Source organism: Bubalus kerabau, chromosome 8, assembly GCF_029407905.1.
Source record: "Bubalus kerabau isolate K-KA32 ecotype Philippines breed swamp buffalo chromosome 8, PCC_UOA_SB_1v2, whole genome shotgun sequence".
Taxonomy (NCBI): domain Eukaryota; kingdom Metazoa; phylum Chordata; class Mammalia; order Artiodactyla; family Bovidae; genus Bubalus; species Bubalus kerabau.
Window position 1 is genome coordinate 89,753,486 of NC_073631.1, and position 27,591 is coordinate 89,781,076.

At 38.5% G+C, this 27,591-nt stretch overlaps 2 protein-coding genes across 6 annotated transcripts in view; one reads left to right on the plus strand and one right to left on the minus strand.

Moving 5' to 3' along the window:
- Positions 1-19,879, plus strand: part of PTPRZ1 (protein tyrosine phosphatase receptor type Z1) — a 144,669-nt gene extending 124,790 nt beyond the window's left edge. The window contains exons 24-31 of the mRNA XM_055589381.1: positions 1,596-1,742; positions 5,742-5,835; positions 6,142-6,215; positions 13,879-14,007; positions 14,452-14,598; positions 16,365-16,507; positions 17,285-17,420; positions 18,972-19,879. Coding sequence (XP_055445356.1) covers positions 1,596-1,742; positions 5,742-5,835; positions 6,142-6,215; positions 13,879-14,007; positions 14,452-14,598; positions 16,365-16,507; positions 17,285-17,420; positions 18,972-19,112 — 1,011 coding nt within the window. The 3' untranslated portion in view covers positions 19,113-19,879. The remainder of the gene's footprint in view (positions 1-1,595; positions 1,743-5,741; positions 5,836-6,141; positions 6,216-13,878; positions 14,008-14,451; positions 14,599-16,364; positions 16,508-17,284; positions 17,421-18,971) is intronic.
- A 2,642-nt stretch (positions 19,880-22,521) lies between these two features.
- Positions 22,522-27,591, minus strand: part of AASS (aminoadipate-semialdehyde synthase) — a 79,158-nt gene continuing 74,088 nt past the window's right edge. For 3 of the 5 annotated variants that reach the window (XM_055590792.1, XM_055590791.1, XM_055590794.1), the window contains exon 24: positions 22,527-26,278. In XM_055590792.1, the coding sequence (XP_055446767.1) occupies positions 26,160-26,278 (119 nt within the window). In that variant the 3' untranslated portion in view covers positions 22,527-26,159. Of the gene's footprint in view, positions 26,279-27,591 lie in introns of all 5 variants that reach the window. The other 2 variants (XM_055590795.1, XM_055590796.1) reach the window with 2 other exon arrangements.

A 27,591-nucleotide genomic window follows, 5' to 3' on the forward strand; every position in this document is an offset into this window, starting at 1 on the left:
CTCCACATCCTCTAAGGAAGGATCCTTCCATGTCTCTTCAAGTTTCTGATAGTCTCATATTTCCCTGGATTTATCAGCCTAACTCCAGTCTCTGCCTGTATCTTCACACGGCTGTCTTCCCCCTGTGTCTGTGTCCAAATTTCCCCTTTCTTATAAGGATGTCAGCCTACCTCATTTAACTAACGACATCTGCATCATCTCTGTTTACAAATAAGGTCACATTCTGAGGTACTAGGAGGTTAGGGTTTCAGCATATCTATTTCCTGTGTGTAGTGAGCAAATAGATTCATTCTCCTATTTAAATAATATGAATTATGCTCAAATTAGGGCTTTAATGCAGGAGACATAAGAGAGTCGGGTTTGATCCCTGGGTCGGGAAGATCCCCTGGAGGAGGAAATAGCAACTCACTCTGGTATTCTTGCCTGGAGAATCCCATGGACGGAGGAGCCAGGTGGGGTATAGTCTGTAGGGTCGCAAAGAGTTGGATACAACTGAAGCAATTTAGCGCACATGCATGCTCAAATTAAATTCTATTTTAAGCCCATTTCATTTGCCCATATGTGACACAGGACAAAGTCTCCATACCTGTGTTTTATTTTCACTATTTCTAAATAAAAATGGATTTAAATTGAAAACTATGGATGGCAGCTTGAAAACAATAAGAAACCTATGACTGAATGGCTTTGAAACCAATCAAACTTCAATCCATCAAGGAGATGACATTCTAGTTAGATAAGACCAGGGAAGAGTCCCATCCATGAAATAGAAGATAACTATTAAAAACGTATAGATAATTCTGCTGAATTACATTTAACTGGCTAAAAGGAAAACTGGAATGGACAGAAGGGAAAGACCCATCAGAAGTAGGGAAGTTAGTGCAAAATATGGAAGAGGGTCTCAGGTAAGACATTGCTTTGCCTCCCAAAATCTTCCAGTGGTCTCCTTCTCTAAATGTCAATGCACATGAAATAAAGAGATGAGAGTGGAAACAGTTGTGTTCTTTCTGTATTACTCCTTTTCCTCCATCTGACTTCCTGCCAGGACTGGTAAGCAACCTCTGTGAGTTCTCCCTCCCACTTTGTAAAACTCTTTGTCTGTCAATGAAAGATACTACTTTCAAAAAAAAAAAATTTAATTTGTTTTGTGTGCACTGGGTTTTAATTGTGGCATGGGGGATCTCAGTTACGGCCCTCAAACTCTTAGTTGCCACACGTGGGATCTAGTTCCCTGATCAAGGATTGAACCCAGGCCCTCTGCATTGGGCGTGCAGACCCCCATGGGTCTGGAATACCAGGGAAGTTCCAGGAAAATACTAGTTTTGTGCCGAGACACTTGGTGGCTCAGATGATAAAGAATCTGCCTGCAGTACAGGAGATTGGGCTCAATCCCTGGGTCAGGAAGATCTCCTGGAGAAGGAAATGGCTACCCACTCCAGCATTCTTGCTTGGAGAATCCCATGGACAGCAAAGGCTGGTGGTCTACAGTCCATGGGGTTGCGAAAAGTCAAACACAACTGAACGACTAACGCTTGCAAGAACTTTTCATGTATAGGGAGAGCCTATAGTGATGTTCCTGTTTGTCATTGTTTTGCCAGGAACAGTATGTCTTCATTCATGATGCGCTGGTAGAGGCCATACTCAGTAAAGAAACTGAGGTCCCAGACAGCCACATCCATGCCTATGTTAATGGGCTCCTCATTCCTGGACCAACTGGCAAAACAAAGCTAGAGAAACAATTCAAGGTGAGTTCTCTTCAGAGTCCCTCTCTCGGGTGTCACCATGGGTTGGCATGTTCCCGCATCTCCTCATTTGAGTGGACAAGGCCATGTGGACAGGCTCGGTATTCTGTTGGTCCAGTGGCTATACTGTGTTCTTTACAACCGGCCACAAAGCCACTTAGTAAATTTCAATGAGAACCTTAGAGTCGCAAGAGGGAAAGTTCCCAGAAACCCTAGAAATGCAGGCATTGTCCAGGAAACAGAGGGCACAGAGTAGAGCAGGATGAACAGGCAGAACTTCTAACACAGACAGTCTAAGTGCTCTTCTCACTTTAAGAAAACCAGACCACTTAACCACGAGTGCTGCGACTCCGGCTGTCTGTGCTGCTCCCTGGAAGAATCTGTCTCACTTGAAGCCTTGGACTAGAATAGGCCACCCCGTAAGAATAGCTTCTTCAACCCCAGTTTCTGCCTCCCACCCTGTCACAAGGCAGTCAGCTACACAAGGGGAGCATGCTTTGTTCAACATCCTACCTCCCACAACTTAACTTAGCTGTCTGACTTCCAGAAACCAGTGAGCAAAGAATTCAGAAAGCAGTTGTTATCAGACCTGCTGGTGGAGATAGGGAGATTAAAAGAGTTGTGGCTTTCCAGAGGAACGAAGGCTATGTTGTTTTATTGTCTATTATTCCTGTTGTTCAGTCACTCAGTCATGTCCGACTCTTTGCGACCCCATGGACTGCAGCATGCCAGGCTTCCCTGTCCTTTACTGTCTCCCAAAGTTTGCTCAAACTCATGTCCATTGAGTCGGTGATGCCATCAACTATCTCATTCTCTGTCGTCCCCTTCTCCTCTTGCCTTCAATCTTTCCCAGCATCAGGGTCTTTTCAAATGAGTCAGCTCTTCACATCAGGTGGCCAAAGGATTGGAGTTTCAGCTTCAGCATCAGTCCTTCCAATGAATATTCAGGGTTGATTTCCTTTAGGGTTGACTGTTTTGATCTCCTTGCTGCCTAAGGGACTCTCAAAAGTCTCCTCTACCACCACAGTTCAAAAGCATCACTTCTTTGGCGCTCAGTCTTCTTTATGGTCCAACTCTCACATTCATACATGACTTCTGGAAAAACCATAGCTTTGACTAATCAAATCATTGTCTCCAAAGTGGTGCCTCTGCCTTTTAATATACTGTCTAGATTTATCATAGCTTTTCTTCCAAGGAGTAAGCATCTTTTAATTTCATACCTGCAGTGATATTGGAGCCCAATAAAATAAAGTCTGTTACTGTTTCCATTGTTTCCCCATCTATTTTCCATGAAGTGATGGGACCAGCGCCATGATCTTAGTTTTTATTCCTATACCAACCTCTTACTTCCCTGGGTTGCTAGAGAAGCAGGGCCAGTTTCTTCTGAAGGAGTATCTCGGAAGAATTCAGGAAGCCCTGGAAAAACCCAGGAGAGTTAACAAACCTTGAGATTGAAGTTCTTTATCTTTCTTTTCTCCAGCTTACAACATAGAAGATGTAGTCATTATGAATTCCCTGACTTTCTGCCTTCTCATTCAGCATCTTTTGGGCTCTGGGAGGAGTAAGGGACAGGTTAGGTTTAGAACCTGAACTTAAAATCTGAAGAGAGGGAGACATACATGTTTATTCAGCTAAACTTATCTGAGTAGTTAATAAACAATTCAAGGAACAAAAGTGCTCAGTCCAGCTTCCAGAAACAGATAAGAAAGAAATATAAAGCATTAACAGGATGTTGCTAAGATGGCTTTTCTCTAAGTTAAAAAATACATATGTATTAGCCATTTCCAACATAATTTTCACTTAAATATGATTTACCCCTTACACAATTACCTAAAAGAATTTATATCACTTATACTGGGTAATTCAGGATCAGAATGAAAATATCAATTATGAAACAGAATCCATTTTAAAAAGATAGACATTTGACTGTTTCCTGTTAGCATCCTACCTAGGGAAATTTAGGGGTGTGTGCTTGTGTGTGTGTGTGTGTGTGTGTACACTGTCCTATAAACAACAGGTATTTATTCAGGTTTATCCAATGAAAAATATTCTTAAAGTGAAATTGCGTGTCTATGTATCCAACAAATATCTATCACAAATGTACCTCATGCCAGGCTTTTGTGTTTGATTCTGATTTTGAAATCTACATTGAAAAGTAAAGAACCAAAAATATTCAAAGCAATACTGAACAATAAGGAATAGAAATTTCTTGAACTATATGTGAAAGACCTTTTATGGAATGACAATGTTGAAAAACAGACAAATCAGCCAGAGGAACCATGTGCATGTGGAAATTGTTATGTGATAGATATGACATTAAACATTGGTGAAGAAAGAGGGACTGTAAGTATCAGTAAATGATACTGGGACAGTTTCCACGTGGAAACAAGTACAATTACGTATCTACCGTACCTCAAACACTGAAATTATTCAAGAAGGATTAAATTCTTAAAATGGAAATAGTTTTATAACTACTGTAAGAAAATATTGGAAAATGTATTTTGAGGACATGAAGGTAGAGAAGAACTTCTTAAATAAAAATGTAATTTACAAAGATCTTAAGGAAAAACAGTAATTCAGTTATAAATGTCTATTTGATAAAGAGAACAAGGACATTTGCAACTTTCTTAGTAGACTGTAGATTTACATTTAAGGCATCAAACCCCCGGCAAATTAATGAAAATGAAATATAAATATGAAAAGGCAATCATCAAAGAAGAAATAACTAAAATTCACAATTGCACTATAATTAAGAAAATGCTAATCAAAACCACACTATACTACTTTTCATCTGTTAGCCTGTCAAAAATTTAACACCAATGACTGCAAATTCTTTATAGAAACCCTCACGTATCTGCATATTAAGAAATATACAAGTGCTGTTCATTGCTACAAAGTTTGAAATAGCAACGTTGAAAGTAATGCAAACATTCACTAATTGCAGAATAGATAAATAGCAAGTAGATTATTTATGTGATGAAGTATTAAAATAATGAATGTGCTGTGCTTAGTTGCTCAGTCATGTCCGACGCTGCGACCCCATGGACTGTAGCCCACCAGGCTCCTCTGTCCATGGGGATTCTCCAGGTGAGAATCCTGGAGTGGGTTGTCATTCTCTCTCACATTGCAGGTGGACTCTTTAGTCGAATACACTAGGGAAGCCCAAAATAATGAATAAAAAACGATATGCATATATAAGGGCTTCCCTGGTGACTCAGTGGTAAAGAATCTGTCTGCCAATGCAGGAGATGTGGTTTTTATCCCTGGGTTCGGAAGATCCCTTGGAGAAGGAAATGGCAACCACTCTAGTATTCTTACCTGGAAAATCCAATGGACAGAGGGAGCCTGGCAGGCTACAGTCCATGGGGTCGCAAAGAGCTGGACACGACTTAGCAACTAAACAACAACATGTATGTATGTGTATATATATATATATATATACACACACACACACACACACACACACACACACACACGATGCAGTTTATCTCCAGCTGCAGTGTGAGATTCAAATAGAGAACATGGAGAGCACAAACCATAGAGGAAGGGTCCCAATGCTCAAAGTCAAACTAGGTATCAAGCTTTCCCTGCTTCTTCCATCCCTCCTGGAATAGAATATAAAACATAAATGTATCAGGGAGTCCCCTAAACAACTTTAATTCAAGGAATTCTTGGAAAATAAGTCAAATATCTTGTAGCTCAGTCGGTAAAGAATCTGCCTGCAGTGCAGGAGACCCGGGTTCGATCCCTGGGTTGGGAAGATCCCCTGGAGAAGGAAATGTCAACCCACTCCAGTATCCTTGCCTGGAAAATCTCATGGACAGAGGAGCCTGATGGGCTGCAGTCCATGGGGTTGCAAAGAGTCGGACACAACTAAACTAACTATCTTTGTTGAGTCACATGTGTAAATATGAGTATGAGTGTGTGAGTGTGTGTGTGTGGTTTAATATTTGAGTGGCTTAAACGAAATGATTTATATTTTCCCTTGACATTCTTTCTCAGCTCTTGAGTCAATCAAATATACAGCAGAGTGACTATTCTACAGCCCTAAAGCAATGCAACAGAGAAAAGAACAGAACGTCTTCCATCATCCCTGGTAAGCTATGTTGAACTTTGGAAGAAAAAGGAAAACCAACTTTTAAAATAATATTAATAGAAGCCTTGTAGGTAATTTAACAATATTTTTCCATCTTGGAACAAAAGCAATATACTCATTTAATTATGTCAGATAATATAACTTAACAAGGACTCAAACTTTGAGGGCAAAATACATAGAAAAATTAGCTAAAAAGTCAAAGACACTGAACTTGCAAAATGCAGCTATATTTTTCCATTTGAGGAGGTGGGAAGGAGGTATAGAACTAGAGCTTACTTGTTTATGATGAATGTTCTGTGTTCCCAGTGGAAAGATCCAGGGTTGGCATTTCATCCCTGAGTGGTGAAGGCGCAGACTACATCAATGCCTCCTACATCATGGTAAGTCAGAGAGCTACTGGGAAGACTGAGTGCAAGCTTATGTTGCCAGAACCAAAACAGGGTGGTCTGCCTGAATCAGTGACTGGCAAATACCACAGGTGGACACGAGTCAAATCTGATGACTGCAGGTTCGCAGCCCACAGCAGCAATGGAATCACAGCATTCCTTGGTGTTTTCATGTGTGCTGGGACTGGAGAACCCTCAGTCAATGCAACTGAGTAGATGCAGGAACCAAACTCACCATTCAGAACTGATGTTCAGTTCAGTTCAGTTGCTCAGTCGTGTCCGACTCTTTGCAACCCCATGAACTGCAGCATGCCAGGCCTCCCTGTCCATCACCAACTCCCAGAGTCCACTCAAACTCATGTCCATCGAGTCGGTGATGCCATCCAACCATCTCATCCCCTGTTGTCCCCTTCCCCGCCTGCCTTCAGTCTTTCCCAGCATCAGGGTCTTTTCAGATGAGTCAGTTCTTCGCATCAGTGGCCAAAGGATTGGAGTTTCAGCTTCAACGTGATGAATAGACACAAAACATCCACTTACCCATCTGAGTGGCTCCATTTCATTCACCAAAGCAAATTTCCTGCAGAACCAGGATACACCAGCATTAGCAAGTCCAGTCTCACTGACATCACTCCAGGTCTGCAGCACAGTTCTCACCCTGCAAACTGGGCTCATTTGGCGACTTAGATTTCTAAAGATTCAACACTTTCTGTCTGCATTTAGCTCTACTATGAGAGGAGTGAGTGCTTTAGTAGCTGTTTTTTGACCTTCATTTCCATTTCAGGCCAGTCCATCACAGAGCTTGCCTTCAGATGAGAGGGTCCTAACTCCCATGCCCAAATCACTATTCTATTTAACTAGAAAAGAAAATACTAAGGCATATCTATACAGGAAACAAGGAGATATATGTCGGTGGCATCTAAAAGGGTTTCCCTGGTGGCTCAGATGGTAAAGAGTCTGCTTGCAATGCAGGAGACATGGGTTCAATCCCTGGAGCAGGAAGATCCCTTGGAGAATGGAATGGCTACCCACTCCAGTATTCTTGCCTAAAAAATTCCATGGATTTTTGTGTATGGTGTTAGAAAGTGTTCTAGTTTCATTCTTTTACAAGTGGTTGACCAGATTTCCCAGCACCACTTGTTAAAGAGATTGTCTTTAATCCATTGTATATTCTTGCCTCCTTTGTCAAAGATAAGGTGTCCATATGTGCGTGGATTTATCTCTGGGCTTTCTGTTTTGTTCCATTGATCTGTATTTCTGTCTTTGTGCCAGTACCATACTGTCTTGATAACTGTGGCTTTGTAGTAGAGCCTGAAGTCAGGTAGGTTGATTCCTCCAGTTCCATTCTTCTTTCTCAAGATCGCTTTGGCTATTCGAGGTTTTTTGTATTTCCATACAAATTGTGAAATTATTTGTTCTAGCTCTGTGAAGAATGCTGTTGGTAGCTTGATAGGGATTGCATTGAATCTATAAATTGCTTTGGGTAGTATACTCATTTTCACTATATTGATTCTTCCAATCCATGAACATGGTATATTTCTCCATCTGTTAGTGTCCTCTTTGATTTCTTTCACCAGTGTTTTATAGTTTTCTATATATAGGTCTTTAGTTTCTTTAGGTAGATATATTCCTAAGTATTTTATTCTTTCCGTTGCAATGGTGAATGGAATTGTTTCCTTAATTTCTCTTTCTGTTTTCTCATTATTAGTGTATAGGAATGCAAGGGATTTCTGTGTGTTGATTTTATATCCTGCAACTTTACTATAGTCATTGATTAGCTCTAGTAATTTTCTGGTGGAGTCTTTAGGGTTTTCTATGTAGAGGATCATGTCATCTGCAAACAGTGAGAGCTTTACTTCTTCTTTTCCAATTTGGATTCCTTTTATTTCTTTTTCTGCTCTGATTGCTGTGGCCAAAACTTCCAAAACTATGTTGAATAGTAATGGTGAAAGTGGGCACCCTTGTCTTGTTCCTGACTTTAGAGGAAATGCTTTCAATTTTTCACCATTGAGGATAATGTTTGCTGTGGGTTTGTCATATATAGCTTTTATTATGTTGAGGTATGTTCCTTCTATTCCTGCTTTCTGGAGAGTTTTGATCATAAATGGATGTTGAATTTTGTCAAAGGCTTTCTCTGCATCTATTGAGATAATCATATGGTTTTTATTTTTCAATTTGTTAATGTGGTGTATTACATTGATTGATTTGCGGATATTGAAGAATCCTTGCATCCCTGGGATAAAGCCCACTTGGTCATGGTGTATGATCTTTTTAATGTGTTGTTGAATTCTGATTGCTAGAATTTTGTTAAGGATTTTTGCATCTATGTTCATCAGTGATATTGGCCTGTAGTTTTCTTTTTTTGTGGGATCTTTGTCAGGTTTTGGTATTAGGGTGATGGTGGCCTCATAGAATGAGTTTGGAAGTTTACCATCCTCTGCAATTTTCTGGAAGAGTTTGAGCAGGATAGGTGTTAGCTCTTCTCTTAATTTTTGGTAGAATTCAGCTGTGAAGCCGTCTGGACCTGGGCTTTTGTTTGCTGGAAGATTTTTGATTACAGTTTCAATTTCCGTGCTTGTGATGGGTCTGTTAAGATTTTCTATTTCTTCCTGGTTAAGTTTTGGAAAGTTGTACTTTTCTAAGAATTTGTCCATTTCTTCCACGTTGTCAATTTTATTGGCATATAATTGTTGATAGTACTCTCTTATGATCCTTTGTATTTCTGTGTTGTCTGTTGTGATCTCTCCATTTTCATTTCTAATTTTATTGATTTGATTTTTCTCCCTTTGTTTCTTGATGAGTCTGGCTAATGGTTTGTCAATTTTATTTATCCTTTCAAAGAACCAGATTTTGGTTTTGTTGATTTTTGCTATGGTCTCTTTTGTTTCTTTTGCATTTATTTCTGCTCTAATTTTTAAGATTTCTTTCCTTCTACTAACCCTGGGGTTCTTCATTTCTTCCTTTTCTAATTGCTTTAGATGTAGAGTTAGGTTATTTATTTGACTTTTTTCTTGTTTCTTGAGGTGTGCCTGTATTGCTATGAACTTTCCCCTTAGGACTGCTTTTACCGTGTCGCACAGGTTTTGGGTTGTTGTGTTTTCATTTTCATTCGTTTCTATGCAAATTTTGATTTCTTTTTTGATTTCTTCTGTGATTTGTTGGTTATTCAGCAGCGTGTTGTTCAGCCTCCATATGTTGGATTTTTTAATAGTTTTTCTCCTGTAATTGAGATCTAATCTTACTGCATTGTGGTCAGAAAAGATGCTTGGAATGATTTCAATTTTTTTGAATTTACCAAGGCTAGCTTTATGGCCCAGGATGTGATCTATCCTGGAGAAGGTTCCATGTGCGCTTGAGAAGAAGGTGAAATTCATTGTTTTGGGATGAAATGTCCTATAGATATCAATTAGGTCTAACTGGTCTATTGTATCGTTTAAAGTTTGTGTTTCCTTGTTAATTTTCTGTTTAGTTGATCTATCCATAGGTGTGAGTGGGGTATTAAAGTCTCCCACTATTATTGTGTTATTGTTAATTTCTTCTTTCATACTTGTTAGCATTTGTCTTACATACTGCGGTGCTCCCATGTTGGGTGCATATATATTTATAATTGTTATATCTTCTTCTTGGATTGATCCTTTGATCATTATGTAGTGACCATCTTTGTCTCTTTTCACAGTCTTTGTTTTAAAGTCTATTTTATCTGATATGAGTATTGCTACTCCTGCTTTCTTTTGGTCCCTATTTGCATGGAAAATCTTTTTCCAGCCCTTCACTTTCAGTCTGTATGTGTCCCCTGTTTTGAGGTGGGTCTCTTGTAGACAACATATGTAGGGGTCTTGTTTTTGTATCCATTCAGCCAGTCTTTGTCTTTTGGTTGGGGCATTCAACCCATTTACGTTTAAGGTAATTACTGATAAGTATGACCCCGTTGCCATTTACTTTATTGTTTTGGGTTCGAATTTATACACCATTTTTGTGTTTCCTGTCTAGAGAATATCCTTTAGTATCTGTTGGAGAGCTGGTTTGGTGGTGCAGAATTCTCTCAGCTTTTGCTTGTCTGAAAAGCTTTTGATTTCTCCTTCATACTTGAATGAGATCCTTGCTGGGTACAATAATCTGGGCTGTAGGTTATTTTCTTTCATCACTTTAAGTATGTCTTGCCATTCCCTCCTGGCTTGAAGAGTTTCTATTGAAAGATCAGCTGTTATCCTTATGGGTATTCCCTTGTGTGTTATTTGTTGTTTTTCCCTTGCTGCTTTTAATATTTGTTCTTTGTGTTTGATCTTTGTTAATTTGATTAATATGTGTCTTGGGGTGTTTCGCCTTGGGTTTATCCTGTTTGGGACTCTCTGGGTTTCTTGGACTTGGGTGATTATTTCCTTCCCCATTTTAGGGAAGTTTTCAACTATTATCTCCTCAAGTATTTTCTCATGGTCTTTCTTTTTGTCTTCTTCTTCTGGGACCCCTATGATTCGAATGTTGTAGCGTTTAATATTGTCCTGGAGGTCTCTGAGATTGTCCTCATTTCTTTTAATTCGTTTTTCTTTTGTCCTCTCTGATTCATTTATTTCTACCATTCTATCTTCTGATTTACTAATGGATTAAAGATCTCAATGTAAGACCAGAAACTATAAAACTCCTAGAGGAGAACAAAGGCAAAACACTCTCTGACATACATCACAGCAGGATCCTCTATGACCCACCTCCCAGAATATTGGAAATAAAAGCAAAAATAAACAAATGGGACCTAATTAACCTTAAAAGCTTCTGCACATCAAAGGAAACTATTAGCAAGGTGAAAAGACAGCCTTCAGAATGGGAGAAGATAATAGCAAATGAAGCAACTGACAAACAACTAATCTCGAGAATATACAAGCAACTCCTACAGCTCAACTCCAGAAAAATAAATGACCCAATCAAAACATGGGCCAAAGAACTAAATAGACATTTCTCCAAAGAAGACATCCAGATGGCTAACAAACACATGAAAAGATGCTCAACATCACTCATTATCAGAGAAATGCAAATCAAAACCACTATGAGGTACCATTTCACACCAGTCAGAATGGCTGCGATCCAAAAGTCTACAAGTAATAAATGCTGGAGAGGGTGTGGAGAAAAGGGAACCCTCTTCCACTGTTGGTGGGAATGCAAACTAGTACAGCCACTATGGAGAACAGTGTGGAGATTCCTTAAAAAACTGGAAATAGACCTGCCTTATGATCCAGCAATCCCACTGCTGGGCATACACACTGAGGAAACCAGAAGGGAAAGAGACACGTGTACCCCAATGTTCATCGCAGCACTGTTTATAATAGCCAGGACATGGAAGCAACCTAGATGTCCATCAGCAGATGAATGGATAAGAAAGCTATGGTACATATACACAATGGAGTATTATTCAGCCATTAAAAAGAATACATTTGAATCAGTTCTAATGAGATGGATGAAACTGGAGCCTATTATACAGAGTGAAGTAAGCCAGAAAGAAAAACACCAATACAGTATACTAACGCATATATATGGAATTTAGAAAGATGGTAACAATAACCCTGTGTACGAGACAGCAAAAGAGACACTGATGTATAGAACAGTCTTATGGACGCTGTGAGAGAGGGAGAGGGTGGGAAGATTTGGGAGAATGGCATTGAAACATGTAAAATATCATGTATGAAACGAGTTGCCAGTCCAGGTTCGAAGGACGATACTGGATGCTTGGGGCTGATGCACTGGGACGACCCAGAGGGATGGAATGGGGAGGGAGGAGGGAGGAGGGTTCAGGATGGGGAACACATGTATACCTGTGGCGGATTCATTTTGATATTTGGCAAAACTAATACAGTTATGTAAAGTTTAAAAATAAAATAAAATTAAAAAAAAAAAATTCCATGGACAGAGGAGTCTGGAGGGCTACAGTCCCTGGGGTCACAAAGAGTCGGACATGACGGAGTGACTAACACTTTCATTTTTAGGGCTTCCCAGGTGGCACAGTGGTAGAGAATCTGACTGCCAATGCAAGAGGTGCAGGAGTTATCTAAAAGCATGCCATACTTAAACAGGGGCTTCTTAATACTACAGGAAGCAGATGTTTTTCCTCAAAAATCGAGAATGGATTGAGAACAAATGTAAATATTGCTTTGTGTGTTAGTTAGATAAAAGGCTGTTCTTTTCAAGAAAATAATTAAATGTTGGCTACCTACAAAGCTTGCCACAGTACGTCTGAAGATTTGCAAAATAGGATGAATTTTTATCTACTTGGAATGATATGGGATATGGACTGAAGTTGCAGGATAGACTGGAAGTCCTTTCAAGGTCTTTTCCTGGGCTTCCCTGGTGCTCAGTGGTAAAGAATCCACCTGCCAATGCAGGAGACACAGGCTCAATCCCTGATCTGGGAAGATTCCATGTGCTGAGGGGCAGCTAAGCCCATGTGCCACAGCTATTGAGCGTAAGCTATAGAGCCTGGGAGCCCCAAACAACTGAGCCTACGTGGCACAGCTACTGAAGCCCGCAAGCCCTAGAGCTCGTGTTCCACAAGAGCGGCCACTGAAATGAGAAGCCCGTGCACCATAATTAGAGAGGAGCCCCCCACCCCCCCCCACCCCCCCGCTCACTGCAGGTAGACAGAAGCCCTCAAAACAGCAAAGACCCAGCAGGACCAGAAACAAATAAAATTATTGTTTTAAAGATCTTTTCGTACCCAAAGCATCTACAATTAACAAGAAAAACATTTAATTATGTACAACCTACTCATTCAAATCTGAATATATGAACTTAAAAGTTTTCTGCTTATCAAATAAGATTGTAACCAAAAGAAAGTAAGTTGAGTAGAATTCTACTTGATGAATAAATGAAGATAAAGCTTAAAAAAAGTAAAAAACATTCCATACTTCAAATGAGTCTATGGGAGCTAGAAATGGGATCTAAGAGATTCCATTGCAGAAGGAGCCATGGTTTTGGTAAGCAGCAGCATGGAAATCATGATTAATTCAATGGCACCAGCTTTTAGGTTTCTGCAGCAACATTTGCAAGGTGGCACCGCTAGTTCCTGGAGAATGAAATGGCAACCCACTCCAGTACCCTTTTCTGGAAAATCCCATGGACGGAGGAGCCTTGTATGCTACAGTCCATGGGGTCGCAAAGAGTCAGACACGACTGAGCAACTTCACTCACTCACTCACACCCCTAGTTCCTCTCTTGTAGAGGCAGTCAAGATGTAAAGTATCCTATTGCCAGTGGGTGTGAAATTTGGCATTGCCATTGGGACTTATGAAGTTTAAGAAATGCAGAGTTTCTAGATTTCTGTTCTATCTAGTGTGGGAGACATAGTCCACAAGCCATTTCGTTAAGTCTCTTCCTAGAAGAGATAACTGTGTGATAACATAAGATGATAACTTCTTCAGCTTCAGTTTAATTATGTATGAAGTGAAGCTCACATTCCCTTTCTCATAGTACTGCTGTGAGGAATAAAGAAGGAAAATGCTTAGCACTGTACCTGGCATATAGGATGGGTCCATAACATTGGCTATAATAATCACATTATTATTTACAGACACAATCTAAAAATAAAAAGACTAACATGACCATTAACCTATAACTGTTTCTTAAATATTTACAGTCATATGCCAAGGCTCTTTCTATCCTCTCTTTGATTATGTAGGGCTATTATCAGAGCAATGAATTCATCATCACCCAGCATCCCCTTCTCCACACCATCAAGGATTTCTGGAGGATGATATGGGACCATAATGCCCAGCTGGTTGTTATGCTTCCAGATGGTCAGAATATGGTAAGCCCTTCAGGTCACTTTTGGCACTTTCTTTTTAGAGTAGGTATCAAGGCACAACTACTCAAAAGTCCAGTACACAAAGTATTTTTTTCAACTAATAAACTAATATTGAAGTTGTACCTTGTCTTTTATTGGATCTGGTTTGAATGCAATATCTCAGGTCTGAAATTGTTGAATGACAGTTTTAAATAAAAGTAGGTTGAAATTAACTTAAGTATTTATTATGCTGCTTAGGGAATTAGAATTGCAATCATGAATGAAGTCAGTCCATATACTTCTACTTGCGTTTTTTAAATAAAACTTGTTAGGATATTTTAAGAGTAAATTTTGAGATTCAAAGAAAAATTTGAGTTGAATTTTCTACGCAACCTGTTAACTTTGTTTCACAGTCTGACTTAGACATTTTATTAAATCTAGAATCATCTTTGTCTTTTAATCCTCCAGGCAGAAGATGAATTTGTTTACTGGCCAAATAAAGATGAGCCTATAAATTGTGAGAGTTTTAAGGTCACTCTTATGGCTGAAGAACACAAATGTCTGTCTAACGAGGAAAAACTTATAATGCAAGATTTTATCCTAGAAGCTACACAGGTATGGACATAGTTTAAATGATAAACTTTTCATCTTTTTAAATATATGCCAGTTTAAAGATCTCTCCTAGAAATTAAAAGAAGGAATCTGATTTCTTATAAATTGAGGCAAATTACCCAAATAATAAATTTTACCTTACATGTTATTTTCATTTTTTTAAATCTTATAGAATCATTAAACAATTAGCCATCACTAAACTCCACCATCCTTGATTTCTACACACACAGGAAGTCAAAAATTTCTTCTTTACTCCAAAGCAGTTGCTGATAGAAGTTAAGTTGAAACTAAACAGAATAAAAACAAATAATTTTATTAATCCTAATTCTCATGTTTTAAGGCCAGTGTTTACCTTGTCTTCTCCTAAGTAAAATGGGAAAAATATTACCTACCAGTAAAAACAAGTTTACTGTCCTCTACTGATGTACAGGGGGTTGTTCAGTGAAGAACTGCTTTGAAAACATGCAGTGCAATGAATTAGGGTTTTACTAAACTCTTGATTGTCTACAGTTTGAATTCTTTGTCAATAATTATTTCTGTAATTACAGCATAGTTCATAAATTATTGTATGGCTCCTGTAAAAGACTAAAAGATGCTAATAATGATCAGTAAGGTATGTGAAATTTGGAGGACTTGCTCAATCAGAAAAAAATTAAATCATATTTTAGATGGTTTAAATGTTTCACTTTAATTCTGAAACTGGTAAAAAACATATAGGATATATAAGAAGATTCAGTATTTGCTAGAATATTTGGTTGACCAACACTTATAAAATTGATGATGCAAATACATTGTTTTCTAAATGTTTTATAGTTCTGCTTGAAATTGATGTTTCATATTATATTTTGTGAGTCGAGTCCAGTTTTATTGTTTCATGTGAATAGCCATTGTTCCAGCATCATTTATAGATCAACAATACCAGTTCAGTCATTAATCAGATTCCTGTATATGTATAATCCACTTTAGGAAACTGAGGATCAGAAGTTTAAGAGCGTTAAAGTCATTCAACCTGGTTTGGTCACTTAAGCAAGGGTTTGAACTGGGGCTAGAGTGGGACCCATGTCTCCATCCTCCTTGCCAGTACTTCCCACACTGTGTCATGCAATCATATTCTTGCCTTAGTTGAACCTGAGTAATGCTGCTATTTGAAGAAGTCTATGCTATCTTTTTCTTTTTTACTTCAAATACAGATGATTTACAATATTATATGTTACAGGTACACAATATAATGATTCATAATTTTTAAAGGAATGTCTGTGCAATTTTTAAAGCAAATTTTAAAACAGAAGATTTCTCTTTGTAAGTTTTTGTAAGTTTAATTTTATGGACACAACCACATCTCTGTTCATGATTTGATTGGCAATATAAAGTCCACCAACAAGGATTATTTTAGAATAAAAAAAAGGCCACATCTGTACACGGCAAATGTGGTGTCATGGTGATTTCTCCCTTCCATGATGACGGACGGGCTACAACGACTGCTACACTCCGTGTGTGACTTGGTTTCATCACCTTCCTGCAATTCCTGATTTTCACAGAAATAATTATTGACAAAGAATTCAAATTGGTGTCTTGTAGATAGTCAGGAGTTTAGTTTAAAGAAAAAAAAACAACCCTGGTTTGTTGCACTATGATTCAATGAATGGACTCCTGCACTCAGCATATGATTTGGTTTTATTGCATTCCTGTAGTTACTGATTTTCCTCAATTCATCTACTCACCACCCAATATGACACTTTTTAAAACACTGATTTTACCTCTTCTTGTAGGATGATTATGTACTTGAAGTGCGGCACTTTCAGTGTCCCAAATGGCCAAATCCAGACAGCCCCATTAGTAAAACTTTTGAACTTATAAGTATTATCAAAGAAGAAGCTGCCACCAGGGATGGGCCCATGATTGTTCATGATGAGTAAGTGCCACACCTTAAACCTCTTCACACCTGACATGCTCTGGGTGTGTGTATATTTCTGTTATCTTTGTACTAACCTAATATTTTGGACCCATGGTGAATTATTCAGCCAGGGTAGATTATTGCTTCTCATGGACATGATTAACACAGAATAGTTTGGGGGTTTTTTCCACTTAGAGCTCCTGCTGAAGGCAGAAGATGGGTGCAGGGTCATAGGCATTTGCTCTCGCATCCTATGCTAAGACAACTTTCTGTGATGAGTCAGTGTTTTAGAACCTGGATTTTTACAGATTCTAACCACGGAGACATTCCTCAGCCACTGACTTCATGGGACTGGAGTAAAATTGATATCATGATATCATTTTTATTTACCAGAAATAGAAATCTGTATCCAATTGATCTTTCCAGGTTTCTGTTGTAAACCAAAATGCATGTGCATATTACATATGATACTTAGATACTTATTTTATAATATATATTATTATTTAACCTCAGTCAGATTATTTTGATTTATGGCCAACCCATTCCATAGTATAACAAAACGAAATGTATAACCAAATACTTAATTTCTATAAAGTGCCTCATTACTAATATTGTGAACACTCCACAATGTTTCAAATTAAACCATAGTTCCATGGACAATAAAGTGAGGAGACAATATGTTAAAAATTTCAGTGTCCTTACTGCCAAGTTGTCAAGGCCACATGCTCTGTGAGTTCCAAATGTGAATGTTTGATGCATCTGAATGGAGTCTTTGTCCCTTCCATTTGCTTCCAGGCATGGAGGAGTGACAGCTGGAACTTTCTGTGCTCTGACGACCCTTATGCACCAACTTGAAAAAGAAAATTCCATGGATGTGTACCAGGTAGCCAAGATGATCAATTTGATGAGGCCAGGAGTCTTTGCCGACATTGTAAGTAACAAGACAGCGACTCAAGCTTTTCCTGTTAGAGCACCTGTTACTTTCTAGGGGCTACCAAAATCATTTTGTTGTGTACCTAAAAGAACACATTGATAACATTAAGTTTTCAAGCTGAATTATATTCCATTTGCAATCCATAGAACTGGAACTATAAACAATAAACATTTAAAGTTTATCTTCCAGAAAATTGATGGATCAAAAATTTTCAATTTCATTGTGTGCTTTTTTGTGAGACTTAGTATAATTCTGAAAAAATATCTTTAGTAGAAGCACCAACTAATCTGATTTATCTAACAAAATAAACAGTTTATTCCAGCGTTCAAGTTCTGCATAGCCTCAAAGAGCAGTCAGAAGATAGAATTCAATTGTTCGCTTTTTTATCAAGCCAAATTCATTTTCTAAACTTAAGAAGTAGCTAATTCTGAGAGTACTCTTTAAAAAAGAGAAAGACACTCATACAATCAAGAAAGAGCATAACACATCTGGAAAGATAAGTCTCAACTCTGAGAATAATTTGGAAGCTTTTATACTAGAAAAAAGGGCTAGAAAGACAATAGGGAACTTTGTGCATGCCCTAGTGGGAGAAGCTTAGGTGAATGCAGAAATCATAGGCTCCCTTCTAACTTTCTGGTCTGTATATGGAAGGGCCTTATAAAGGGTCCATCTTCAAAGCTCCAGCCCACACCAGCTGGTCAGAGAGCAGGGAAAGCCTTGTGCACACACACTTCAGAGGAGCCCTTGTTAAAAGTCTCATTCAGGCAAGGTGAGTTGTATGTGCCAAGCTTGTCATTTGAAATTGCTTTCTGGAGACTAAACTACACCCAAGTTTCACAAATGCATTTACTAAGACATGTGGTCCTAATGGTTTCCTACTGTGGTGCCAGCCATTAGCTCACAGCCTTTGCAACTGCCTTGCCCCCACCTCACCATCCCCAGGTTGGCATCTGAAAGAGAGCAACTCTTTATTCTTCTCTGTGTCTCTGAAACCAGAGCAGGACACATGCTCTCCTTTGCACCAAGCAGGACATAGGACTGCCCGGGCTGGTAGAGTGTGAAGAATACTGGGTAAACAGTGGGTCCTGTCAAAGGCCTGCATTCCCCTTGAATTCCCTGCTGACAGTGCAGTCCTGAGGTTTCATAACAACTGGAGAATGGAGAATGAATAACTCAGTGGGAATCAAGAGTCGAGTGCCAAAGGGCTTGCACACAAGTTGATAAATCAGTATTAGAACCTTATCACATCTCCTTCTGATTGATTCCATGACGTTTGAGTAGGAATGGAGTGCTTACCATTGGCAAATGTATATGGGCCAATGTTCTAGGTCCGTAAGGGTTGGCTAATTGTAGAGCTACTTTAAAATTTAATCAGAAGGAGACATTAATATGGATGGTGTACCTCTGCCAACCTCTGCCAATTATAACAGAGCCATTCACACAATGACCTTCCTTGGTCAGTGGCAAAGGATGACTGCAAACATGCCTTCTTTTTAAAATTGTATATCTTCACTGAGTTTCCTGTTTCCTACCACCTCTGTTCTCCAGGAGCAGTATCAGTTTCTCTACAAAGCAGTCCTCAGCCTTGTGAGCACAAGGCAGGAAGAGAACCCGTCCACCTCTCTGGACAGTAATGGCGCAGCATTGGCTGATGGAAATATAGCCGAGAGTTTAGAGTCTTTAGTTTGACATGGAAAGGGGTGAGAAGAGTCCACATGTGAGCCTTGCTTTCCTCTTCCTAAAATTAGACTGGAAAATCAGTTCAGTTCTGTTATCTGTTTACTTCACATCACCTGACAGTTACTACCATGACATAGGATTCTGCTGCCAAATTTACATCATTAACAATGTGTGCCTTTTTTGCAAAACTTCTTGTAATTCACTTATTGTGTTTAAACTAAAATGATTGAAATTGACAGTATTTCTAAGAATGGAATTGTGGTATCTTTTTTTCATATTGATTTTAACAGAAAATTTCAATTTACAGATACTAGAAATTCCCAACTAGAATCCCAAACAAAAAACATGTTTGTTTTTAGTGTCAAATTTTTAGCTGTATTTGTAGCAATCATCAGGTTTGCTAGAAATATAACTTTTAATATAGTATACTGTAAATAAAACACCCTGTTCCCTATGATAGTCAACATTTTACAACTGCATTATTCACCTAATGTAGAAATAATCTAATACTTACTGTAAATACTGCTCTAGCGTCTCCATGGACCAAATTTATATTTATAATTGTAGATTTTTATATTTTACTACTGAGTCAGTTTTCTAGTTCTGTGTAATTATTTAGTTTAATGATGCAGCTCATTATCTGGTCTTACTCTGTGAGTCTTCTTGATATTGTTTTGTGTTGTGATTAACTGCTTTAGCATGTAATTTTAACTTTTATGGAAAATAAAAATGCATTTGTTTTGAAGGAAGATGTTTTTATGAGAATAACACCTTACCTGACATTGTTTAAATGGTTTTTATCCAAGACATTGCAAAAATAAATATAAATATCACCATCAGTTTGTGTTTGCTTGTGGAGTATTGAGGCATATGTAGAAGAAAATTATGGATATGTTCCCTCTGAAATGATGGACATAAAACAAGGTTGATGGGATGGGACAGTGTGTAGAGTTGACTCCCAAACTGTGCAGTAAGGCCCACAGGAAACAGAATTGAACATCTGAGGACAGCAGAGCAGTGTGTATTAACACAGCACAAATACCCCTATTAAAGTATTTGGTTCTTGTTATTCACTCAGTCGTGTCTGACTGTGACCCCATAGACGGTAGCCCACCCAGCTCCTCTGTCCATGAAATTCTCCAGGCAAGAATACTGCAGTGGGTACCCATTCACTTCTCCAGGGGATATTCCCTACCCAGGGATCGAACCTGGATCTCCTGCATAGCAGGCAGATTCTTTACTGTTTGAGCCACCAGGAAGCTTCAAGTTAGGACTTAACTCTGTGTTTTGTATTTCTTGCTAATTAAGTAAAATTAAAAATGAGTGTTAGGACTAAAAGAAAATTGGAAATAGGAAGTTATTAGATTAGCTGCCAGTGACTAACAAATATTTCTTCAGAACAGGCAACTTTTCTCACTGGATCCTTTCCAGTAGAATTCAAGTCTGATCAATATATTTCCAATACAATCACCAAATGTAAACCATTGTAAAGAAGACTAATCTATACAAAAGATAAGACTAGCTACCTGCATGGCTATGCAAATTGTGCATTGCATCTACTGGGGAGCCAATCAAAGCACAGTACGGTTCAGTCGCTCAGTCGCTCAGTCGCTCAGTCGTGTCCGACTCTTTGCGACCCCATGAATCACAGCACGCCAGGCCTCCCTGTCCATCACCAACTCCCAGAGTTTATTCAAACTCATGTCCATCGAGTCAGTGATGCCATCCAGCTGTCTCATCCTCTGTCATCCCCTTCTCCTGCCCTCAATCCCTCCCAGCATCAGGGTCTTTTCCAATGAGTCAACTCTTCGCATGAGGTGGCCAAAGTATTTGAGTTTCACCTTCAGCATCAGTCCTTCCAATGAACACCCAGGACTGATCTCCTTTAGGATGGACTGGTTGGATCTCCTTGGAGTCCAAGGGACTCTCAAGAGTCTTCTCCAACACCACAGTTCAAAAGCATCAATTCTTCGGTGCTCAGCTTTCTTTATAGTCCAACTCTCATGTCCATACATGACCACAGACATTGAATATTGATTAGGATGTGGAGAAGGCAGTGGCAACCCACTCGAGTCCTCTTGCCTGGAAAATCCCATGGACAGAGGAGCCTGGTAGGCTGCAGTCCATGGGGTCGCTAGGAGTCAGACACGACTGAGTGACTTCACTTTCACTTTTCACTTTCATGCATTGGAGAAGGAAATGGCAACCCACTCCAGTATTCTTGCCTGGAGAATCCCAGGGACGGGGGAGCCTGGTGGGCTGCCGTCTATGGGGTCGCACAGAGTCGGACACAACTGAAGTGACTTAGCAGCAGCAGCAGTACTTAATACAATTAATATTTATTATAACATTATGATTAATATGACTTTTTCCATTAGACAATAAGTGTATTGTTCTTATTTACATATTTGATGACAATTTTTTGACAGAAGTACCTAGAAGGAGTACTTTTCTCTAATTCTCAAAAAGGCCTCATTTGGGCTAGTGGTGACCCTAACAACCCATGGTAAGGGTGGTTTTATAAATCAGAGTTCTTCCCAAATTTTATAAAGTATCCTGGGTTTTTCAATGCTGATCAAATTTCAGTAGTACGTCTTATCACTTTAGGCAAGTCATTTAACTTTGTGAGACATATTTTCTCTTCTGTAGTCAGAGCTGGCCTAATGATAATTTTGGTCTCTTCTCTATAACCACTTTACGACTCTCCTTATGGAGCAGATACATCCATGACTTGCCTGAGAGGCATGGATCCTTGAGTCTTCCAAATGTATCCAAAACATTGAAAAATATCTCCAAGCTAAAAATATCATTATCTTTAATGTAAATTTCAAGCAAATTGTTATTGAAAAGAGTATTGCAAAAAAAAAAAGAAAAACTAGTGTTTTTGAACATCTACTAGACATCAGGCTTTTACATTCTCTCAGACCCTTTATAACCATGCTATGGGTTATTGTTGTCCTCAATTTATGGAAAAGGAAAGAGCTTGTATGTGGTAGAAACAATCACATTGCTTCTCAGAGGAACTTCTAGTGTCTCATGAGTCTAGGACAAGGAAAACGGGAAATATAAATACCAGTTTTGTCTGGAGGCCAAAAAAGATAGAAAAATCCGGAAGATGTGAGCATTAAGCCTATCAAAAGCTTTAGACCAGGGATTCACAAATGTAGCTCAAGGGCTAAATGCTCATAATTGTAATCTATCCATCCACCCAGATCCTACCACCACCACCTTTACTACTAAAATCCTTGCTGGACAGCTTTAATTGGAGGATAATTGCTTTACAATGTTGTGTTGGTTTCTGCTGTACAACACAGATCAGTCATAACTCTCTCTCTCTCTCTCTCTCTATATATATATATATATAATGTATATCCCCTCCCTCTTGAACCTCCCCCCATTCCGCCTCTAAGTCATCGCAGAGCACTGAGCTGACTCCCTGTGCTACACAGCAACTTCCCACCAGCTATTTTACACACACATATATATATGTCAATATTACTCTCTCAATTTGTCCCAGCCTCTCCTTCCCTGGCTGTGTGCCCACAACTGTCCTCTACATTTGTGTCTCTATTCCTGTCTTGCAGATAGGTCCATCAGTACCATTTTTCTAGATTTCACCTGTATGCTTTAGTATATGACTTGTTATTGCGAGCCAATGCAGTGTTTCTATCTTCCTTTACTCAAGCTTACTGACGTTTCCTTTTCTAGCACTAGATCCCCCTCTTCAATCCTACCCCCTTATCACTTAAAGCCCAAACCGTTGCTATGTTCTCTTAGTGGGTTCCCCCTCCCACCCTAGTTCCCTGGATCCCATGTCATCTGAGTGCTCTTCCAGACTGCAAGCGGAATCAATGCAACACAGCCGTTGTTGATGTTCATTGCTCAGTCATGTCCGACTCTGTGACCCCCTGGACTGCAGCACGCCAGGCTTCCCTGTCCTTCACCATCTGCCGGAGCTTGCTCAAACTCATTGAGTCGGTGATGCCATCCAATCAGCTCGTCCTCTGTTGTCTCCTTCTCTTCCTGTCTTCTGTCTTTCCCAGCATCACAGTCTTTTCCAGTGAGTCAGCTCTTCACATCAGGTGGCCAAAGTATTGAAGCTTCAGCTTCAGCATCGGTCCTTCCAATGAATATTCAACACAAGCATTATCTCCTGATTATATTAAAATCAATGTTGTAATTAAAAAAAAAAACTGCCATAACAGATATGTCTTTACTTATTTATAGATTATTGATCTCTACATAATTATTTTTGACAAGTGGGACCAGGCCTTAATCAACTTTGATCCTTTTCAAATAGCATAGATATTTTCTCAACTGCCATATGTCCCAAGTATCATACCTGTTTATTTTGACAGCAGAATTAGTTTCATATGCCAGAATATGAGCACAGTCTCACAGAAGGTTTAATTTATATCCCTCAACATAAGCATTTTTCCTTCAAGGAGAAAAATAAAGTTTAATTTGTACAACTTGATAAATAATTCTCACCCCATACAATTCACACAAAGTGCACAGTTCAGCAGTTTTTAGTATAGTCACAGAGTAGTACCTCCATTACCACAAAATCAATTCTGTAACATTTTCATCATCAGCCTCCCCAAAACCCCAAATTCTTTAGCAGTCACTCCCACTTCTCCCCAACATCCCCCAGCCCTAGGCAACCACTAACCTACTTTCTCCATATAGAGATTTAACAATTCTGGACATTTCATACAAATCAAATCACACAATATGTGGCTTTTCCTGCCTGGCTTCTTTCACTTGAAGTTTATCCATGTCGTGGCATGTATTAGTACCCAATTTCTTTTTAATTGCTTAATAATATTCCATTGTCTGGATATGCCACATTTTGTTTATTTGATGGGTATTTGACTTGTTTTTATTTCTGGCTGTTATGAATAATGCCACTATAAACATCTGTTTACAAGTTGTGTGGATGCATTTTCATTTTTTCCTATAGCTAAGAGTGGAATTACTGGATAATATGGTGAAAGTGAAGTCACTCAGACGTGTCCAACTTTTTGCAACCCCACTGTAGCATACCAGGCTCCTCCGTCCATGGGACTTTCCAGGCAAAGGTACTGGAGTGGGTTGCCATTTCCTTCTCCAGAGGATCTTCCTGACCCAGGGATCGAACCCAGGTCTCCCACATTGCAGGCAGACACTGTGCTGCCTGAGCCACCAGGGAAGCCTCACCCTTCACCAGGGATAATATGGTAATTCTATGTTTAACCATTTGAGGAACTGCCAAACTGTTTCTCCAAGCAGCCATACCATTTTATATTTCCACCAGCAGTTTATGAGGATTCCAATTTCTCCACATTTTCACCAACACTTACTATTTTTTCACAATAGCTATCCAGGTGATGTTGAAGTGCTATCTCATTGTAGATTTAACTTCTATTTCCCTGATAGCTAACATGTGTTAAGCATCTTTTCATGTGCTCAGCGGTCTTTTGTGTATCTTCTTTTGAGAACTGTCAATTCCGATCCTTTATCCTTTTTTTTAAATTAGGCTCTTTGACTTTTTATTGAATACAATAGTTCTCTATCTATTCAAGTTCTTCTCTTACCTGACATATAATTTGCAACATTTTCTCATTCTCTGGGATGTCTTTTGCCTTTTTGATGGTATTATTAAAAGCACAGAAAGTTTTAATCACGATGATATCCAATTTATCTATTTTCTTCCTTTTGTTGCTCGTGCTTTGGTGTCATTTATTTCAGAAACCATTGTCTAATCCAAGGTCAGGAAGATTTACAGCTGTGATTTCATCTAAAAGTGTTACAGCGTTTGCTCTTATATTTGGGTATTTGGTCCATTTTAAGATAAGTTTTATATGTGCTGTGAGGTAGGGAGTCCAACTTTATTCTTTTGCATGTGGCTATCCAGTTGTTTCAGCACCATTTGATGAAAAGACTATTTTTCTCAACTGAATTAGCACCTTTTTCAAAAGTCAATAAGCATTATTTCTGAACTCTCATTCTATTCCTATTCTACACTTTTTTAAGAATTCTTTTCTTAATATCATTTTTGCTTTATTCATTGATACTGTGTACCAGTACAATCAGTTTTTGAATGTTAATCTTGTATCCTGCAACTGATGAACTCATGTATTAGATCTAATGTTTTCTTAGATTATTCTTTTGCATTTTCTATGTATAAGATTATACCATCTGCAAACAGAGATAGTTTTACATCTTTCTTTCTAATCTGGATGTCTTTTATTTCATTTTCTTGCCTAATTGTCCCATCTAGACCTACCAGTAAAAGCTGAATAGAAATGGCATGAGTGTACATCTCTCTCTTGTCCCTGATTTCAGGGGAGAATCCGTCAGTCTTTCATCATTGAGTATGATATTAGCTCTGGGTTTTTCATAGATACACTTTATCAGGTTAAAGAATTCCCTTCTATTCCTAGTTTGTTGAGTGCTTTTTATCACAAAAGGATGTTGAATTTGTTAGATTCTTTTCCTGTGCCTAATGAGCTGATCCTGTAGATTTTGATTTAATCTTACCTATTCCTTTTCTAAACATTAAAGAGGAAACTATCAGAAATGTAACTTTCTTAAATCATAATTTTACAAAAAGGCACAAAATAGCATTATTGCAAAAGCTTGTAGACAGGTAATCTAGAAACATTCAGCTGAATCAGTCTGAAAAACAAGAGCAAAACAAAAATAAAGCTGTGTGAAGAAATTTTCTTCTTACTAAAAAGATAAAACTTCACCTGCTAATTATAGGAAAATATATTCTTGTAAGAAAAAAAGTTGCATAATAAGTTAACAAGTAGTACAAGCATTATCATTTTTACATACACATGAAAAAAATACATGATAGAATTATTAAAGTTCTCTGATAATTACTGGCATCTCTCATAACAAATGTTTTCATATTAAAATAGAGATTTATATTTCAAAAACACCATTGTATTGACATATCAAAACATATCATGCTTTATGTTTTAAAATATCACATTAACAAGCATGTTTGCTGCACAGAAGTTCAGAGCTGTGTTGGCTGGGAAGATAAAAACAAAATATAATTCTCAATTATAGTTTGATTGTGCTCTGTGTAGTATACATAATGCCTTCTGCTTTAATTCGCTCCAATATTGGTCCATAGATCTCCTTTGAAAAGGGTCCCATCAGGCCTTTAGCTTGAATTTCACCTAGAAGAAAGTAAGTTTGAAGTTACCATTTGTGGTAAGAACAGTTAATTTCTACAGCAAGAATTACCATATAGCAGTAAACTCCAAGTTAATGAATTGTTGGCAGCCTAGGGATTTTTTTTTAATAGCAGCTTAAATATCTCTTACCAAATTATTACATAATCAACACACTGTAAGGAAAAGGGGTTCATGGATAGCACAGCTGAACTTAGGGGCTGAGTCTGATTTTATACACTTAACTGCATTAACTACCAGATCAGAGAAAAAAGTATAAGAAGAAAGAAAACTTGTAAACCTAACTGGTCTGATTTGCTGATGTCATTTTTGAACACCAACACAATGAAATTACCCCAATCTGAGGGAATTCCCTGGCAGTTCAGTGGTTAAGACTCCACACTTCCACTGCAGGAGGCATAGGTTCAATTCCCAGTCTGGGAACTTAGATCCTACATGCTGCACGGTGTGGCCAAAAAAATATATATATATATATGAAACCAATCTGGTAACTTGGGCACTGGCATCTGTTAGGATGGCTGAAAGAATAAATTTGGGTACTTTCCTTAAAGGCCATGATGACCTCATCCCACATCACTTCTTCACTGTAGTTCCTCAATAGCTAGTAGGTAGTTTAACTGGATATAGACTAACATTCCTGGTGGCTCAGTGTTAGAGAATCCACCTACCAGTGCAGGAGACACAGGTTTGATCTCTGGCCTGGGAAAATCCCCTGGAGAAGGATATAGCAAACCACTCCAGTATTCTTGCCTGGAAAATTCTACAGACAGGTGGGGGGGAGGGGGGGTGGGCTGCAGTCCATAGGGTCATGAAGAGTTGGACACAACTTAGCAACTAAACAACAGCAATATGCTACTATAGATATATCTTCTGTTTATTTCACATTTATATGCTTTGATGGTTTTTATTCCCTTCACACCTTTACAAGGACAAAATGAGGTGTTATATTCAGAGATAATGCTTACTGAAAGCATATATGACCTTAAGGAAAGTTGAAATTTGAATTCTTTTAGTTCAAAACATATACTGAGCATTGATAGTATGTTGTGATATGAGGATTAATAAAATATGGCTTATATTTTTGAAGATCTGGAAGTGACTACCCTTTACTATTTCAGTGTTACCACTCCTAAAATACAAAAAAGAAAAAAAGGAAAGAAAAGAAGGCAGTTAATATTCCCTGGGGACCCCTTCTATGTGATAGGAGGTTTATGTATTATTTCACTTTGGTGTCATCAACCCTATGAATCAGTGATGACAATTTCCCCACTTTACAGATGAAGGAACTCTGAGGCAGA